The sequence below is a fragment of the Lynx rufus genome, unplaced genomic scaffold (genome assembly GCF_022079265.1).
Source record: "Lynx rufus isolate CCGP_SWC_20201006 ecotype Redwood Valley unplaced genomic scaffold, mLynRuf1.p SCAF_9, whole genome shotgun sequence".
NCBI lineage: Eukaryota > Metazoa > Chordata > Mammalia > Carnivora > Felidae > Lynx > Lynx rufus.
Window position 1 is genome coordinate 69,047,615 of NW_025814897.1, and position 19,670 is coordinate 69,067,284.

Below are 19,670 nucleotides of genomic sequence, written 5' to 3' on the forward strand. Positions count from 1 at the left end.
GATTGCAAGAGGGATTAGACTTCAGCCAATGATTATAGTTTAGCCTTTTCCATGCATTCAAAACATGCCTCTCAATGCTTAAGGTACAAACTTGGGTGGGGAAGTGGGGAGAGGGAATTAGCAGTGATTGAAAAATTCTAATTTTGTGGCACTCCAGGAAAAAGTATGCCCCAAAAAGCCAACCAGCATGAAATCGTCATGCCATAAACATGGGGTTGAATTTAAATTGCGAGCCTCCAAAAGGACGTTTTCTTCCTTTTCTCAATCTGATTAATTTGGTCACGTGCCATGACCCAGAAAACCCTTTTCTACCTTAGAGTGGTGGGTTGGTGCTTGGTGTTTTTTCGTTTCCCCGTTAAGCAGTTGGCATATCAGAATGCAGGAGGTTTGCCACGGGACAGAGAAGTTTGTTCTTAGGTAGAAAAAAGGCGGGGGTCTTGAGATCACTGGGCAGGCCTGAGCCCGGGCCACGGGCAAAGTGTGTTTTCAGCATCCCCTGAGACCCCAGCTTTCCTCTATGTTCTCTTGAACAGGAACGAAGTGGAAAGGGCAGGGAGGAGGGACCTTTAAGCCGGCCCGACTTGAGTTCAAATCCAGACTCTCCCGCCCGCTCAGACCTTGGTTTCTGTATCTCTGAAGTGGGGAGTGTTTTCCTAACCAGAGAGGTTGTGACGATTCACTGTGGCAAGGGCTGGGCCCCCGTGACCATTAGCGCTGCCTGTCGTGGCTCTCCCCCACCACGGCTGACCCGCACCCTCCAAGCATTGCCCAGTCTCTAGGCAATTTGCCTCCCTGGTGGTGGCTGAGGGAACTCCAGGGTGCCGCTTGCCTGGACCACAGTGTGCTTGTGCCTTAAAAAAAAAGCCCAGGGTAGGGCAGAGACGTGGAGTGGCGCTTCCCAAGGGGCCCAGTTTATGGCCTGTGGAGAGCCTATTGGACAGCCTCCGCATCACTCCGGGGCCAGTCTTGGCGGCCAGTAGGGCTGCTGACACACAAAGCATGCTGATTCCTGGCCTTGGCTCTGTGAGGGGCAGGAGGGACACCTCCCTGCCCCTCACCCCCCACCCTCTGCTGGGCTTGTCCACGCCCGCTGTTTCACCTTCTGGAAAAGAGAAAAACATACCTGAGAGGAGTCAGGGGACGTGACATTTGGGTTTGCAGTGCTCTGTCGGCTGCACGCCAGGCCTCCTGTGGTCTTCCTCTGCCATCTTGCCACACAGACATGAGGGTGGATGTGAACTCCTAATAACAGCAACACAGAACACTTTATGAAGCATTTTCGTATCTACTGATGTTCAAAATACACAAAGCAACGCTCACTCCTCCTAAAACCACACATCCCAAAGGTGAAGAAGCAACTGTCCTTGGTCTATCCAACACCTAACTCCCAAGTTCATTATCCCTTCCAGTACATTACCCACAGGTCATCATCTAGTAGGTGATAGATGCACAGTTGGAATAAACCGATACGATAGGAACCAAAAACGTATTCAGAAAAAAAACGAACTGAGCACTTACTATATACTAGGAATTATGCTAAAGTCTTGCTCCATATTAAGTCATTTAATGCTCCGAACATCCTACTGGAGTATTTACCGTTATCATCCTCCTTTTAGAGAGAAGAGACCGGGAGCCCAGAGAGGCTCCGTAGCTTGCCTAAGGTCACACAGCGTCTCTGGGATTCAGACCTAAGTAGTCTGTTTTAATGCTTGTGCCGTTAGTACTTTGAGGCTTTGTTGGTATGAGTATGGTTCTATTTCCTGCCCTATTTGAGAAACTGATTCTGAGTCAATGGCAGGTGCGATTTGGTGGGAATCACAGGATGAACTAGAGAAAGACAAAGCTGACATCCCCAAGCTGATGCAGTGCAGTGGTTGGGAGTGTTGAAGCCCCGAGTCCGATATTCCTTCTCAACTATAAGCAACAGTGTGATTTTACTTAAGGCAAGAAATAGTCCTTTAAATATCACTTACACCAGGCTTTATGCAAACACCAGTCTATCTGTATGGCAGAGGGAAAAACAGGTGGCAGTAGGGTAAGGACTACCAATAATTGGAGACTTAGTGCAGAAGAAAGTGCCAAGGAAGGAAGCTTTGTGGGCTCTTCAGTGAAGGGCAAAGAAGAAGAATCATGCTGTTTCCTTTCTCCTTTTCCTGCAGGGCTCTTTCCGGAAGGCACGGTGAGTTGCATAAGATTATCCTCTAGTGCTGGTGGCTGCCACGGGGTTTCTAGTTAATTCTGCAGCAGCTGGGAAGAACAGGCACTCAGCTTACTTCCTGCGTGTGTGTCTGCACCAGCCCGGTGACAGGGCCACTTGGTAGGGAGGGTCGGCTTACCGGTGGGAAGGGGAAATCTAACCACGGCTGCCCAGTCCTCTTGTAAGTAGCCAGAGCACTGACGTTGCCAGGCCCTGGATGGGTCCTGGGCATTTGCAGGGCGGTCATGCTCTAAGTTTGTTGTGGAAGCAAAGAGGTGTATGTACACGCTTGGGAAAGTCCACTGTCCCCGCTCAGTCCAGCCCTTCTAGAAGCAGTCTTCTCCCTCTTTCCTCATCACACGTCATCCCGCTCCAGTTTCCCAGAACTTTGGGTTTGTTTATACCGTCTGAACGTTAGAGACCTCAGTCACCCTTCTGGCAGTCCCAGATTTATTCATCAGTGCAAGAGCAGGAAAAGGCAGACCCCGGGACCACCAAACTTCCCAGCCCTGGGTCCCTCCTGGACATTCTTCTCATCCCCTGCCTCAGATCCTATCCTCTATTTTATGTCTCAGTTTAGAGAATCTGGGGGCTACAGCAAGAAAAACCCCGGCAAGGGGCGTGGCTTTGCCATTTTCAATGATCCTGTATATACTATGGATAATGTGAGAGATATCCCAGTCATGCTAACAAACTCAGATCAGCACACACTTCAGAGTGTACAGAATGCATGCACGTGCCTTCTTCTCTTTCGTCCTCACCACACACCTGGGAAAGGTTTTTCAGACGGCATTTTATAGAAGAGAAAACTGAAGCACAAGGGTCGAAGTGGCTAGATCACTCAAGAGGAAGACCACACATTCTATCCCGGGGCTCCCAGGCTCCCAATCCGGTTATCCGTGCACGGATGTTTGTCATGGGTATCCTGGATTTGAAAATTAGCGGGTGAGGTGATTTGAGATTTGGATAACATTCTACCTCCCAAAAGCTTCAGAAACCTTTTAGGCCCATAACTAAGTCATGATGTAATGGATATAAATAGTGAAGAGAAATCCCAAGTCAATCTGGGATTCCACAGCCTAACAGAGCCCCCCACTCCCAGCCCAAAAGAGGGGTGACCTAGAGAATAGACACAGAGAAACAGAGAAAGCCCCTAAGCTAAGAATCAATCCCCAAAACCTACCCAAACCCAGTTTCCAGAGTTCCCAGCACAGTTTCACGCACCAAAGAATTCCTGCCTATATCTGACCTGGTGGCCATCTTGGCCGGGCCCTGGGGTGGGCTTCCCCACCAGGAAGCAGGTCTTTGCTGCATTTGACATTTTCCTGTGTTTCCAGAACGTGATGCCTTTGATACCTTGTTTGACCATGCACCAGACAAGCTCAATGTAGTGAAAAAGGTGAGCAAGAGGTGCCTGGGAGGGAGGGGGGCGAGCTGCACCAAACAGTAGAACACACGCATGCAGCTTGCAAGCTTCTTCAAACTGGTGTCCTCGCCAGCTCTCGGCAAACTCGGGGCTTTCCCACCTGATGTACACTTTACCCGTCCCGTTCCCACTGGATACCTTACCCACTCCCTTCTCCCATCAGGATGACAGTGTCTCCTGGGGGTTCTGAAGCTACAAGCACCCTGTCTTCCCATCCACACTGAACCCCCAACCAACCGGGCCTCCTCACTCAGCCCTCCCTCCTCCCCAGGCACAGGGCACCTGCCCCTAGGACGGTCTGAAGGAGGGACCTGGTGAGGTCACTTCTTCTCTGGCACCCCCCCCCCAACTCTGACCTGGAACATTGCACCTATCATTCTGCCTTCTCGGGACCCCCTGCCCCTTTCACATTCCTGAGACTGGCTATTTGAATCCCACAGTGCAGGAGACCACAAATCCTGGGGGCCGTCCTTTCCTGCGAACTCAAGGAGCTTTGCAGAAGAGCCTCATAGGCTGCTTATTTTCACCCAGCTGAGCAGTGATCCCTGGCGCAGCACCCTTGGCTGGGCCTTGTCCTAGGTTATTACGCTGGTCCTCGTCCTCACAATAGGGTCACACAGGTGGCCACCACGTCTGGCACTGGCGAGAGTCTCCATCTCAATGCCTGGCTTGTGCTTCTCTTTTAGACACTCATCACTTTTGTGAACAAGCACCTGAATAAACTGAACCTGGAGGTCACAGAACTGGAAACCCAGGTGGGTGACAGCCCTGAGCGCAGCGTGGGGGGCAAGGCCCTGTTCAACAGCCACTCTTCCAAGTGCCCCATCCCTGCATTGCCAGGGTGGCTTTCCATGCTGATCCTGAAGCTTTCCCAGGAGGGAGTGAGATTCTGTCCTGCTCACAGGGGTGAACTGCGTTGAATGCTGATTTTTTCCAGTGTTTTATTTTGAAAAGTTGCAAGAATATCATCATGAATATTCGTACACGTTTCACCTACCTACACCAGTTTTTGGCAGTTGACCACATTCATTTGTTTCTCTCTCTCCTAAATACTTCAGCGTACATCTCTAAGAACAAGTACTCTCCTAAATAATCACATTACAATTATCAGATTCAAGCAATTTTCACATCAATACATTAGTCTATTTAGGTTGAACCACATGAAGTCATTGATATTTGGCTACTTAGGACAGTGTCATAGGGATCAAAGAAACAGTTGTCTTAATATTCTCAGGCTGCTTTTAATGGCCATGTCTCAATAGTCTCTTTTTTTACATTTTTTTTAATGTTTATTTATTTTTGAGAGAGAGAGACAGACAGAACATGAGCAAGGGAGGGCCAGAGAGGGAGACACAGAATCCAAAAGCAGGCTCCAGGCTCTGAGCTGTCAGTACAGAGCCTAATTCGGGGCTGGAACTCACAAACCACAAGATCATGACCTGAGCCAAAATCAGACGCTTAACAACTGAGCCACTCGGGCACCCCTAGTCTCTTTTTAATATAGAACAAATCCTCGGCCCTTTTTTGTAGGACATTGACATTTTTGAAGAGTGCAGGCCATTAGATTCATAGGACCTCAATTTTTTCCCCCTCATGATTAGATTCAGGCTATGCATTTTCAGTGACAATTCCACCCCCGTAACACTGTGCTCTTCTCAGGCACTTTGTCCCTTAGTCCTGTTCCTGGTGACAGTAACTTTGGTCACTTGGTTAGTGTCCACCAGATTTCTCTACTGTAAAGCTTTCCCGGCCTTTATAATTAATCTTTATCAGGAGGTACTTAAAGACTGTGCAATTCGGGGTGCCTGGGTGGCTCAGTCAGTTAAGCATCTGACTTCACCTCAGGTCACCATCTCACAGTTCATGAGTTCGAGCCCCACGTCGGGCTCTGTGCTGACAGCTCAGAGCCTGGAGCCTGCTTCGGATTCTGTGTCTCCCTTTCTCTCTGCCCCTCCCCCATTCATGTCCTGTCTCTCTCTCTCCTTCAAAAATAAACATTAAGAAATTTTTTTTAAAGACCGTGCAATGTACCCTGTTTCCCAACCCCCTTTCATCTGTGATGAACTTCTAAAGTGTGGTTTTCTTTTGAGGATATGTGGGCACCTCCTGTTACGTTCAAAGATGATTTCCGGGTCTGCCACTGAGCTTTACCTGAGTGTGTCTTGTCCGTACTCTATACTCTTTGGGAAGACAGGGAACCCTCTAGAAAAGTGATGTGTCCTCGGAAGAGCTAGAATGAGTTCTGGAATTCCCACTTCAGTTTTCACAGGCAAGGAGGGTTGAGAGGCAGCCTCTGCCAGGCACATTTGGTGCTTGTCTGCAGGTTCAACCACCAAGTCGTCAGAACCAGAGTCAGGGGTGGGGACAGTCTAAGTCAGCGGCACTCAGAGTTGTGAGCAGACCTGACCCTAACCCAGGGTCCTCCCCTGGGTAGACATATTGGATTCTTTTTACTCTCAGTCAGTTCCAGCCACTGCCAAAAAGAGGCCCAGCTAGGTCCACGGGAGGGCCTTGATTCTGACACAGACGCTGGGGTCTGTTCTCCCGTTCACCCTGGCATGGCCTGAGGATGAGTCAGGGTTAGGCCCTCCCCACTGGAATTGAAGGCCAGCTGGCTGGAAGCAGGGAAGAATCCTGTTCCTAAGGTCAAGTTCAAGGCCGGGCGGGACACCCATCATGAAGCCTGAGCCACAAGCCCACCAGCTGGTCACCCAGCAGACACGGTCCAGCTCACATTCCAGGCAATTCTGTCTAGTTTTGTTTTAAGTTCCCTGAGAGGATTCCAAGAACTTTGAGCTCTTAAGACCTCTTTAACAACTGGGGTTTATGCCCACAAAGACTTGGGGGCCCCACCTCCTTTGAAGGGTTCTCTAATTTTAGGTATCCATCTGACCTCTAGATCTTTTTTGTATTTAATTTTTTAATGTTTTTATTTATTTTTGAGAGAGAGCAAGCGGGGGAGGGGCAGAGGGGGGAGGCTAGACAGAGGATTGGAAGCAGGGTCTGTGCTGACAGCAGAGAGCCCGATGCAGGGCCTGAATCCACAAGCCAGGACATCATGACCTGAGCCGAAGTCAGATGCTTAACCAACTGAGCCACCCAGGTGCCCCTGACGTCTAGATCTTTGCTCAGACCATCCTTGGCCCCTGGCACGCCTACTCCTCCCAAATGCCCCTCATCTCACAGGCCCCTCACCGCCTCCGCGAAACCTGCGCTGACTGCCCACTGCACATTCTCCTTGCCCTCCCGCAGCAGAAGACCCGCACCTCCCACTTCGCTCAGGAGCCTACTGTCCCTCAGACCAGGTTCCCAACTGTCCTTGATGGAAGGGACCAGGCTCTATGCCTCTCGCTGTGGCCCTCAGCACACAGCTGTGCTTCGTCAACAGGAGCCAGGAAGTTGTATCCTGACTGCTTTGCTGTCGTCCCAGATAGTAATAGTGATAGTTAATATTTAGTGTCGCCTACATGCCAAACAGTGTTCTGGGCACCTTGCACATATTAACTGCTTTATCCTCATGATGAACCTCTAGAGCAGGTACTGTACTCTCATTCTCCCCACGTCACAGATGAGAAAAATGAGGCACAGACAAGTGACCTAACTTTCTCAAGTCACACAGCTAATAAGCAGGACAGCTGGAGGCCTAGGGCCAGAGCCATATACTTAACAGCTATGCCCTGCTGCCTCTCAAACAATAATACAACGAGAGGTGACAAAGGAGAAAGCCCAGGCCTGCGGAACACTAGAGTTCTTTCTCTGTTCACAGAGCCGAAGTCACCCTGCTGTGGGCTTTCAACCCCATTTCCCTCCTCCCTGTGCCCTACCCACCCCCCTCCCCCCCCCCCGCCCCCGTCCCAGCTAGCTCCTACTCATCCTCAGGTCTCTCTTCAGGCTGTGCCACCTCCAGAAGCCTTCCCCATGGTCTTCAGGGGGAGTGGCCGACCTCAGTCAATCTCACACGGGCCAGTGTGCCTGCCTCCATCAGAGCAGCTACTGCCTTCCTCCACACTAGACTGTGGGCCCCTCACGGGCAGGGCCACACTGACCTCTCTCTGTGGTCCCCGGGCCAGATCAGGGCTGGGCACACGCTCAGTGTTCAATACATGCTGGATCAGCCGAGAGCCGGACCGTGGGCCGTGGCTCCCGGACTGGACCGGCCAGACATGGGCCGGGCCTGCTGCACACAGGCCTTCCTGCCTCAGGCCGCTGCCGTTGACCCTCTGCCAGCAGCCTGCCTGGGGATGGAGCCTTCAGGGCGCTGCCATGACAGCTGATGAGCCCCCTGGATAGGGCTTGCCTCGGGGGGCTCAGGGGTCCAGTGCCTTCACCTGGCCCTCTCCCTTCAGTTTGCAGATGGGGTGTACCTGGTGCTGCTCATGGGGCTCCTGGAGGGCTACTTCGTGCCCCTGCACAGCTTCTTCCTGACCCCGGACAGCTTTGAACAGAAGGTAAGTGGAGGGAACGTCAAGGGAGGGCCCCAGCCCTCATCCCCCCATCCATCCCCCTTCGTGGGGAAAAGGCAGCGGCTTCCCATCTGCCCAGAGTCTCCCATGGTTGGATGTGGGGCCCCTTCTGATGAACAGCTGAGCTGGGAAGGAGCTACCTGCGGACCGCTGAGCCTTCTGAACAGCTCTCCTTCCCTTTGCGGCCTGATCCCCTAGCCATACACTCCTGCCACGGGCACAGCCCAGCCTCCTCTCCCCCTAGACATGACAGGGAGGGTGGCGGCAGAGCCGGCCAGACCTAACGCTCACACTCAGCCGGGTTCTGATGCCTCTCATGAGTACCACGGCGTGCCCGCTAGACAAGGGACGTTTGGTCCAAAGCAGAAACCCTTCTCTGCCTCTTGAACATGTTTTCCATCTGATCCTTTCAACTGTGCACCCTGAGTCCCTAAGCTTAAAGTCCTGGCAGTTGACCTGGGAACACAGCAGGACAGGAAGAAGATCTTGAACTTCTCCAGGAACGTTTCACCAACAGCCAGCTGGGACCGGCCAGCTCACACTCCACATGGCCTGCCCATCTTGGTAGCTTCATTTCTCCTTCAAATCAGGGCCTCAGTTTTACTCAGCCCCTGCCCCCCTGGCTACAGTGCTGGATCCTTTGCTTTCCAGGGTCAGGTCCCGGGAGTCCCAATGATCCAGGAATCAGTGCACAATGACACAGCCACCACGTTTCTCTTTCCAGGTCTTGAATGTCTCCTTTGCCTTCGAGCTCATGCAAGACGGGGGATTGGAAAAGCCAAAACCACGGCCAGAAGGTACTTTGCTCTTCCTTGGGTTTGTGATAAGACCCCGCACGTGAGTGTTCAGGGCACAGGGCAGGCCTCGTGTTCGACTGGTATCAGGGGAATGTCTCTTCTCTGAAGTCGTCTTTGCCATTTGCAGGGGGAGGTGGGACGGGGCGCAGCTGCTCTGTCCTAGAGATCCTTTGTGACTGCAAGTAAAGATCCCACACATGGGATTGCAGAGTAAGGCCTGAGCGGGGGGTGCCGCAGGACCTGCCCTGTGCCCAGTTTCCAGGTTCTTCCGTCCCTGGACAGGCCGCTGACCTGTCAAACAGCTGCGCCCCAGCCAGGCAAGGGGAGGAAGCGGGAGTCGTCACCGGCAGCTCTGCTCTGAGCGTCATTCCCTTTTCTGTTCTTCGCTCACTCCAACTCTGCCCCAAGACGAGGCCTGATGTGTTGGGCTTGGGTCGAAAATGTGAGACTGGATAAAAACACGGAAGGAGCAGGCTGCTCATGCAGCCTTCCCGGGCTCACGCTTGGAGCCGTGTGCCTCTGCGCATATGGGAGGCACGCTTCTCCTGGGAGCCTCCTTGGTACGGACGTTTATTGACTTCCTGACTGAAATATTCCATTTTATCAGCGCTGGTGAGTCAACACTGTGTTGCAGATAATTTTCTGTTTTCCATTTGCGGGCCCTTTTGCTTGCCCCCGCCTAGTCGTTGAAAGGAAAGTGGATCAGTAGGGGCTGGCTGCGTAAGCTCCCCATTGTTAACTTGCACCTGCTCCTCCATCCACACCTCCACTTTGGGGGGCGGGGAGGGTCATTCACTGACTGTCCAGCGGGCCCAAGACCCCACAGATGGTGACGTGCCAACAGGGGTGGGCTGTCCCTGACCTGAAGGCACTCGCAGCCACTCGGGGGTCACCAAAGATGCACCCGGTAAGCACGACGGAATGACAGTTGTGGCCACTACCATGCAAGAGGGACAGCTAAGAGAGCGAGAGAATTGAGGAGGTGACATCGCTTCAGACTGGGCAGATGACGGGTTAATGGAGATGATGGCAGTTGGGCTAAACCGTAAAGATCAGATAGGATAGAGGAGGCGGCATCCCAGATAGGATGACAGTGGGAGCAAAAGTCCTGCCTGGGGGATGGGGAGGAGCCCCGTTTGTGAGACAGCAGAGCATGGGGCTAAGCTGGTGACAGCCCCGGATCCAGTCCCCACCCCACCAGCTAGCCGTGTGGCCTTGGGCAACTTACCGATCAATCATCTCTGAGCCTACTTGTCATGTCTATAAAAATGGAGCTCCTAGAGACACGCTCATGACAAGATTAAATGGGATGACGTCTGACACACAGCACCTGGCACCTGACCATCAACGTGAAGCGGTCGCCTATTCATCTGGAATATGAAGGGTATGAATTGGAAATGGTTGGTGAGGATGAAGTGAACTGGTGCTAGGTCCTGGAGGGCCCTGATGCTAATAAGGCAGGGAGTTTGGACTTTATTCTGTAGGTAGTGGGAGACATGGAAGTTTCTTAGGCAGGCAAGTGATGTGATTGAAGATCTGTTCCAGAGAGATCATTTGGAAGGCAGTGTGAAGAACAGACACTTAGACGTGAGACACTGGGGACCCCAGGAGGAAAAGCAGGCTTGGCAGGGGCCATAAGGATCTCAATCCTGAGGACTGACCAAGCAGAACCAGAGTTCGGGGAAAAGATCAGGGCTGTGGTTATGTAACTGGAAGTCTCCCACTTAATGGAAGCTGAACAACAGGAAAGCATGCCGAGGAAAGAAAAGTAAAGTAAGGGCAGTATCTTGTGGAAATGCCTTTCTTGAAGCTGGAGGAGAAAGCAGGAAAACCAGAGGAGATAGGTAGATTATGAAGATGCGGGTTGTGTCCCGGTGTCATGCCTTATCACAGACCTCATTAACTCAGCTCCGGCCAACAAAAGCCAATCCCTTATTCTCATTTATTGCCACCTGTTCTGAGCGCCTGGTCACTGCTGGAGGGCTTCTAGCAAGGTTGGTCTCCTTCTAGGGGCCCTCTCCTGGCAAGGTCACTCTGGCCATCCTCATGCCATTAGGAACGGACTCTGAGCCCTGGGGCCAGATGATGGGCACCCGCTTCAGAGTAGGAGAGAAAGCAGGAGAGGAAAGATCTGGCCAGGGTTTCTCTTTCCATGTTCTCGAGCCGCTTAATATGAAACTTCCTGGTCACGGATGGGAAGTACTCCTCCTGATACGTCCATTTTCAGGCATTTATTTCTCTCGGAACAGACAGCCTTCCCGATATCAATTAACCTACAAGGCTATTTCAGCATTTAGAGGACATTTCTCATACAATTACCGACTGAACTGCTTAATATGGAACTTCCTGACCCATAGCCATGGAAAAACACATCTGCTTTATTTGTTGTTACACTGGGCATCATGCCCACACTGAAAATTTCCAGTGCGTAAAGGAGAACTGAAATGGCATTTTGTGAAATTGTACTTTGTGAGAGGTATATACCCCAGCATTCCCTCTGGTTTCTGTGCTTCTACCTGGAAAGTAGATTCAGTGGTAAATGCTGCAGACTTTACACAAGGTGCCAGTGTGGGTAATTCTTTGAGGGTTCTTCCAAAATCAGACTGGCTGTGGTGGAGGCGTTTTTTGTGGCAAATGTTTTTAAGGTCAGGAAAACTCATTCTCTGCCATACTGTTTGACATTCAAAGTTCCGTTGTACCTTGAAGTCTCTTGGGAACTGGGTTTGCATCTCAGATGACTTTTGCTGCCCAGGCTTCATAAACTTTTAGTACGCCAAGTGTTAGCATCAAGTTCACGGCCAGCAAAGCCTTTGAAACACTGGCATAAAGCTGATGGTTTTTTATTTGGGGGATTACACCACCTGTCTTCCAGTGCACATGCCTACCCTGTTATTATTCAGGGAGAGGTGTCACTGAACGTGGTTAAGACTCTAGCATGATAGCCAAGTGGGGACTCAGAAGAAATCTAGTTCCAGGCAGGAATGAAGCCTATAGGTCAGCCAGCAGGCTGATGGAATATCTAAAATTTAAAGAGTCCGAAAGTTGGGGCCAGACTTCAGGCAACACTAAAAAGCCAGGCAGGTGACAGAAGCTGAGGTCCAAGTGATCAATTCATTTGGAAAGGACTTGTTTAGTGGCTAGAAATACGGAAAATGGTTCAATTTCTCTTCCTCATTCCTTTAGGAGATAGTGTGCACACAAGACAGTGGCAAAAATTTTAAACTGATGGTATTAAGGGTTAGCAAGGATGTGGAGCAACGGAAACTATTGGTGTGACTATAAATACAACCATTCTTCTAAAGCAGTTTGTCTTTATGTTATATATGTTATATGTTGTATAGTTTACTGTCTTTATGTTATATAGTTGGAGATTTGTAATGCTTTATATGGTGGGCGGAATGATGGCCCCCAAAATGTTCACATCCTAATCCCCCGGACCTGATGATAGGTTACCTTACATGGCAAAAGGGATTTTGCAGATGTGATTAAGTTGAGGATCTTGAGACAGGGAGGTTATCTCAAAGCATCTGGATAGTTCCAGTATAATCACAAGGGAAGCAGAAAGGCTCAGTGTCAGAGTGAGGCAGCATAAGAAAGACTCAAACAGCCATTGCTGGCTTTGCTGATGGAAGGGGCTACAAGCCAAAGAATGCAGGCTTACAGAAGCTAATCCCCAGAGCTAGAAAAAGCAAGAAAACTAGTGCTCCCCGGAGTCTCCAAAAGAGATCGCAAGCCTGCTGATACCTTAATTCATCCCAGCAAAGCCCATTTTGGACTTTGACCTTTAGAACTACAAGATAACAAATTTGGGTTGTTTTAAGCCGCCAACTACATGATAATTTGTCACAGCAGCAACAGGAAACTAATACATCTGTGATGCAATAACTCGCTCATACATATATGCATGTCCAAACACCAGGAACTAAACTAGTCCAAGACTATCCATGATAGCCTAGACTGGACAGCACACCCCAACAGACTAGATAAATTGGAGAACAGCCACACCATGGACTAATACACAACAATGACAATAAACGAACAGAGAAATTGGGGGAAAGACTTCTAGTTACTGTAGCATGAAGAGGTCAGTGATTATTCTCTGCAAAAAGGCAAGTATAAAACTAGACAAAGGATCAAAAATGACCACTTCAAGGCACTGAAAATTGACTGTAAGTAGACAACAAATTGAGAAGCACTTATTCTTGAAAAACTATAAAATTAGAGCTGGATAATTATAGTTCTAGCTCAATAAAACAAATTACACCTCAAAATCATTTACAAAAATGAGGAGCTCAGGGGCACCTGGGTGGTTCAGTTGGTTAAGCGTCCGACTTCGGCTCAGGTCATGATCTCACAGTTTGTGAGTTCAAGCCCCGCATCAGTCTCTCTGCTGACAGCTCAGAGCCTGGAGCCTGCTTCTGTTTCTGTGTCTCCCTCTCTCTGCCCCTCCCTGCCCCTGCTCACACTCTGCTTTCTCTCTCTCTCAAAAATAAATAAACATTAAAAAAAAAAAAATGAACAGCTCACGCAACATGGATGAACCCTACAAACAGAATTTTGAATAAGGAAATCACAAAAGAATACATGTAGTAGATTCCACTTATATCAAACATAGAAACAGGCAAAACTAAAATCTGCTATTTAAAGGTACCTATGGGGCGCCTGGGTGGCTCAGTCGGTTAAGCGTCCGACTTCGGCTCAGGTCACGATCTCGCAGTCTGTGAGTTCGAGCCCCGCATCAGGCTCTGGGCTGATGGCTCAGAGCCTGGAGCCTGCTTCCGATTCTGTGTCTCCCTCTCTCTCTGCCCCTCCCCCGTTCATGTTCTGTCGCTCTCTGTCTCAAAAATAAATAAAACGTTAAAAAAAAATTTAAAAAATAAAGGTACCTATGTTGCTGGTGGAATTATGAAGAGCTAGGAAATAATGACCATAAGAATCAGATTACTGGTTATCTTTTCCAGGTGAGAGGGGCTTATGACCGGAATAAGCTCGTGACCATCCTCTGACATTCAAAATTCCGTTGTACCTTGAAGTCTCTTGGGAACTGGGTTTGCATCTCAGATGACTTTTGCTGCCCGGGCTTCATAAACTTTTAGTACGCCAAGTGTTAGCATCAAGTTCATGGCCAGCGAAGCCTTTGAAACACTGGCATAAAGCTGATGGCTTTTTATTTGGGGGATTACTCCACCTGTCTTCCAATGCACATGCCTACCCTGTTATTATTCAGGGAGAGGTGTCACTGAACGTGGTTAAGACTCTAGCATGATAGCCAAGTGGGGACTCAGGAGAAATCTAGTACCAGGCAGGAATGAATGTACCAGACGGGGACGGGGCTCTTTGAGGGTGCTGATGATGTTCTGCTTCTGTCATGGGTGGTGGTTACATAGGGTTTCTCTTCCAGGCATTTAACACCATACATGTAGGTTACGCGAACTTTTCTGGATGTTCGTCATATTTAAGTATTTTTAGTATGTAAAGAAAAGAGCAAGAGCGCCAGATAGGTAGCAGGCCAACGTCAATATGATGCATCTCCAAAGGATGGGTCCTATCCCGCGGTGGGTGGGAGGGGGGGAATAGGGAGCAGACAGGAAAGTGAGGCAGGGACTAAGAATGAGCTAGATCCATCAGGAGTGGGATGGAGGCTGGCTCACCCCAGCTGGCCTGTGGCTGCCCATCTTATTCCAGCCCCCACCACCTGGTGGCACTGAGCTACCAGTGTCTTCCCACCTTGGTCAAGGGATTTGGGGACCCAGCTGGAAAACTCCTGAGAAAGGGCCTCAGCAACTGGTCCAGGCTGGGATAAGGGAGACATGTGGCACAGATGGCTCCATAGAGGGCATGGCCATACAGGGCCCTGTCCCTCCGTAAAGACTGTGCGAAGAGAGTTCCCCACGCCCCTTTGACTTCTGCATCCTTTAGAGAACCATGAACTCATTTTGGATGGTCAGCTAATGAACAAGAAGCATTCCTAATGCCGCCGGGCGAGAGGAGCAAACATGGAGCCTTTTCCCCTTGGCGAGAGACTATTTTCTCCCTAGAGTAGTCTTGGGTCCGATTGCTCTCTCCCTTGGCCACAGCCAGCCGGCTAACCAGCTCTGGTTGTTTCTAACCAGGAGCTCCACCGTGCAGACCGCTCCCAGAGAGGGGCCCCGGGCCAGCACACAGCGGTCATCAGAGCAGTACTGAGTTAGTAATCACACAATTTATTAGGCCAGGGCTTTCAAGAGGTTCTGTTTATATAGCATGGAGTCACAGTTCATTCCCAGGAATCCAGAGCCTCTCCCCTGGCTGACATAGCCCATCTGCTGACCTGCTTGGAACTGTGTGGTAGTTGGCTTCCTTGATAAGAACAGACCATTGTCAGTGTCTCTGACTGTAGTCCCCACTCTTCACCAGGCCTACCTGGTGGTGATGGCCTATAGAAAGAAGGAACTCGAGTTTCCCAGGGAGTGCGGCCCCGTCTATGTAAATGGCACCCCCTGGAGTTGTGCACTACACAGACTTGGCAGCTGTACATAACAGGTGAAGACGAGAAAGGGGAAGGAAAACTACCGTGGAGGGAGGCCTTCACGTGTTCTAGATGTTTCTCGTAAACCCAGTTTTACCAGTGAGAAAACGGACTCAAGGAAGTCAAGCGACTTTAACTGGGTTACATAGCTGTCGTGAAGATGGGCTTCAAACCTCCGCAGGCATTAAAATTAAGTGGTCAGCTGGAGACATTCTCCCATAGTGGGCATTTTCCTTTTCTAGAAACGTCCTAACTCACCTGTCCTTAAAAGGGGAGAACAAGTCCTCCTGCATCCATCTCTGCCTCTCCTCCATCAGCCCCCAAGTTCCTCCTTTGTGCCCATGCCCACAGCCTCCATTCCTCATCTGCCCATTCTGTGGCTAACACGTGGCCTCCACCTGCACGTGGCTTTGCTCTCTGGCCAGCCACCAGTTAGAGCCATGTCCCCTGGGAACTCCTTCCGGTCTTACCCTTGTGGGAGCACGGAGCCCCATCAGCTCTCTCTTCTCCCTAGAATTTTCTTCCTTGGCTCGCATGACATTGGGCAATCATTCATTTACCTATCTATTCATATCTTGTAAGGTCCACACATGCCGGGTACCAGATTAAGCCGCAGATGCAAAATAAGGCTGGCTGGCTGTGATCAAGTCACACACAGTCCAGGACAGAGGCAGATTTCATCAAATGAGCACCAAATCACCAATTTAGAACTGGAGGGAGTGCTATGGAAAGCATGGGGGCTCTGAGACCATAAAGCAGGGCACCCTCACCGAGGCCCGTTGTCAGGAAGGCTTTCCTAAGGAAGCAGTGCTTTGAGCTGCGATCTGCAGAAAGTTCAGGCGTCGGCTATTTGGGAAGGGTAATCTAGATGTTGCAACAGCATGTGCAGAGGCCAAGGTGATGGAGAAGCACGGCCATGGGGGGGGGGGAGGTGCGGGGCGGGGGAGTGAAAGGAAGTCTGTGTGACCTGTGCATAGTGAATGAGCAGGGAGTGTGGCATGAAGTGAGACTGGAAAGGTGGGCCAGTTCACATCATGCCTTGCAAAGTCGTGATTTAAGATTTTGGACCTTATCTTAAGTGAAATAATTATATGGCCATACAAGTTATGAGCTACACAATTTCGAGGGGCACCATTTGTGCCGTGGCCTAGGGTAATGATACCGCAGAAATGTGAACAATGCACCCTGGAGTTGTGCAGTGTACATCCTGTACAACCATACCCAGAGACTGAATAGTCTATCTACAGTGGGTGGCATGGATTAAAGAGGGCAAGAGGCTTTGAGGAGTCCAGTCAGGAGCCTGTTGCACTCGTCCCGGTACTACCCTACCTTCCTTTCATGCTCAGTCCCTTGCTGAGCTCACCTCTGTCCCTGTTTGCTTTCCAACAATTCCTCCCTTGACTAACTTCTTAATGATTGACTTGAGTGGAACTTAAGAACTACTCAACAGCAAGCAGTCAGGGACAAGCAGGAATTAGCCCACAGGGCATAGGACTCCTGGCAGAGGGTACCTTGGCAGGGGCAGGGCAAGGTAGCAGGGCAGAGCCGCTGGACAGGGCCCTAGATCTAGGGAGACTCTATATGTGCCTGAACCGAAATGGGAGCAGAAAAGGAAGCTGAGCTCCAGGCCTCTCGAGTGGTTCCTGGGAGACCCTGGTCTATCAGCAAGAGAACCCAGCTAGGGTGGAGCAGGATTGGTCACAGCTGGGATGAGGCCTATGAGGAAGTTGGGGCAGCCCTAAGGAGGTGTCCCGGCCCTGGACTCGGCTTGTAGCCCGGTCAGCGTTGATCTTTGCAGAGCCTGGATGCTGGGGCCTGAGGAGGCCTAGTTGCGGCAGCCACAGCTGCAAGGGTCCCAAGGCTAAGACCTGGGAGCCACAACCCAGCCGTTTGGAGCCACTGGCCTCCTTCTCTGCCCGATCTGGAAGGATCCCTGTCCCTACTGACCCGGGCGTGGTTAGAGCTCGGGTATCTTCCCCCATCCCTCCTTTCCCAGGGGTTCAGCAGGAGCTCTCCCCGCTTTGAATCCCAGAGCGTTTATATTTTCTCTTACATCACTTACCTCATCTGACCCTCTGCATAGTTCGGTTTCTAAAAATCATTCTCGTGGTGAAAAACAGCACATATACAGAAAGGTACACGCAACATAAACATACAGGTCGGCGAAATCTCAGCCAGCAAGCCACCCACGTGACCACCACCCAGCTCCCAGTTTCCTTCCAGCTACGGTGTCCTCAGCCTTTTCTCTAAATGTAACCACTCTCCTGACATGGGCTTTTGCCTTTTGCTTTCCTTTTCTTTTTTCTTTTGTTTTTCCTGATTTATTTACCTAAATACGCACTCCTAAATAGGAGGAAGAATTCTTTCTCTTGTTTGTTTTCTCTACTCCCGTTCTTCAAAGGACAGCTCTCCAAGGGAGTGTGTGCAGGGGGACCAGAGCAGAGAGGGGGCCTTGTAGGACAGAGGCGGCAGCAGAGGGCTCAAGGGGCAACCAGAGAAGAAAGGGATGGGGGGAGGAAATGGTTGTACAGAAGCTGGGGAACCCGTGGCAGAACTCTCCTGAAAATACAAACTCCCAGACGCAAAGCCAGCTGCCTTGCCCTGTCCTCCACCTGAAGCAGTCTGTCCCCTGATGACCCTGGTCTACTGCTTATTCTCACCAGGTGGGCGTCTGTGCCCTTGGGGGGGGCCCTCCCTGCCTAAGGAGAGGCAGCTCAGTCCTGACTCGCCTCCTGGTCCCCCAACTATAGCCCCAGGCCCTCCATTCCTCCCCACCGCTCCTGGCTGGCTCTGTGGCCGAGGCTGAAGGCAGAGGAGCCCCACAGACCAGGGAGACTCAGGGGACGGGGCAGGGGCCCCTCGTGCAGAGATGTGGCTTCTAGAGCGAAGCTTGCATGCCCTGGGGTCAGGGGAGACCCCCATGCTCGGCACCTCTGCCCCTCGCTCCAAATTCTTGCTGCGCACACTGCCCATCCTTCACCACCCACCTGCCTCTGGTGGCCTTGTGGGGGATGCTTTTTCTCTCCCAGCAGTACCAAACGCTCTTCAGGAACACAGAACGATGTCCTGTGGGTGAGGGGGGACACCCACCCCGGGACCATGCTGGGCACACGAGGCGGGCGGTGGAAGGAAGGAGACCAGGAAGGCCGTCTGCTTTGGGCTAGGCGGCCCCACTGAAGCAGCGTGTGTTTTGTTTTCTACGCAGACATTGTCAACTGTGACCTGAAATCCACACTGAGAGTGTTGTACAACCTCTTCACCAAGTACCGGAACGTGGAGTGAGGGGCACCCTGGCCCGTTCCCCGGCCACCTTAACCTGCTTGTTCCCGTGTCCAGCTCTGTGCTCTCCCGCCAGTCCAGCCACCGCCCGGGGAGAGTGGAGCTGAAGTTAGGAAGGAAATGATCAGTAACCGGGTGGGCTGACTCACACCTCCCAGGCAGTGGGGACTGACCCAGCCACTCCTCCCATCTGGTGCCAGCTCCAGAGTTCCTCAGTGCGATTTGGGAACCAGTTTAGGCACAAGAGACTCCCCTTAGAAGATGAAAACGAAGATAATCGTTACCATTTAATGGTTGTAAACTAGGTGCCGGGCACCACACTAAGTGCTCTGACATCCTCAAACTCCTTAACACTCAAGGATCCCCACTGAAGCAGGTATTATAATCCCCTTGGAAGATTATAATGCTCAGATGAGGCAACTGAGGCTCAGAGAGGTTACGTGACTTGCCAGAGGCTGGCATGTGTTTTTCTTCTTTGAACATGCTTGTTAATAACTAGCCCATCCCATTAGTCTATAGTTGTGGGGGACGGTTTGGGCACCTGCACCCTCAAAGATGGCGGGAGCCCACCCATCCCCCCCACCAGGCGAGCTGCGTCGCGGCTTAGTGATTCACACTGAAATTGGCGAATCCAATTTAAGTCAATTAATAGTGTGTGTGTGTGGCAGGAGTCCTGTCCCTCCACTACTTTGTACAAATGAAAATTACTCTTAATTCCTTCAGATTTGTAATAACCCCATACTCTGGTTTCAGGGTGATATTTGGGAAGAATTCTGTTTAAAATTAATGGAGTGGCACATTCTGCAGCCTTTTTGCTTGATTGCATGTAATGGAAGTGCCCTATATTTTCCTGCAAAATAAGTACTCAATTCATTATCGTTAGGCAAATGTACGGTAGCCTCAGGCACCACAGAGAGCTGGGCGCAGGCCCACGTGAGCGTGGCTTGGGAAGCAGGGCCCTTCAACAGGGACCCTTGAACTTTAAAGAAAGGGACTCCTT

General features: G+C 50.9%; 1 protein-coding gene across 1 annotated transcript in view; it reads left to right on the forward strand.

The window, feature by feature from the left end:
• The window catches only part of PARVA (parvin alpha), a 169,910-nt gene extending 151,237 nt beyond the window's left edge, over positions 1-18,673 (forward strand). The window contains exons 8-13 of the mRNA XM_047071782.1: positions 2,160-2,179; positions 3,535-3,596; positions 4,310-4,378; positions 7,970-8,071; positions 8,811-8,883; positions 18,597-18,673. Coding sequence (XP_046927738.1) covers positions 2,160-2,179; positions 3,535-3,596; positions 4,310-4,378; positions 7,970-8,071; positions 8,811-8,883; positions 18,597-18,673 — 403 coding nt within the window. The remainder of the gene's footprint in view (positions 1-2,159; positions 2,180-3,534; positions 3,597-4,309; positions 4,379-7,969; positions 8,072-8,810; positions 8,884-18,596) is intronic.
• Positions 18,674-19,670: the final 997 nt, after the last annotated feature.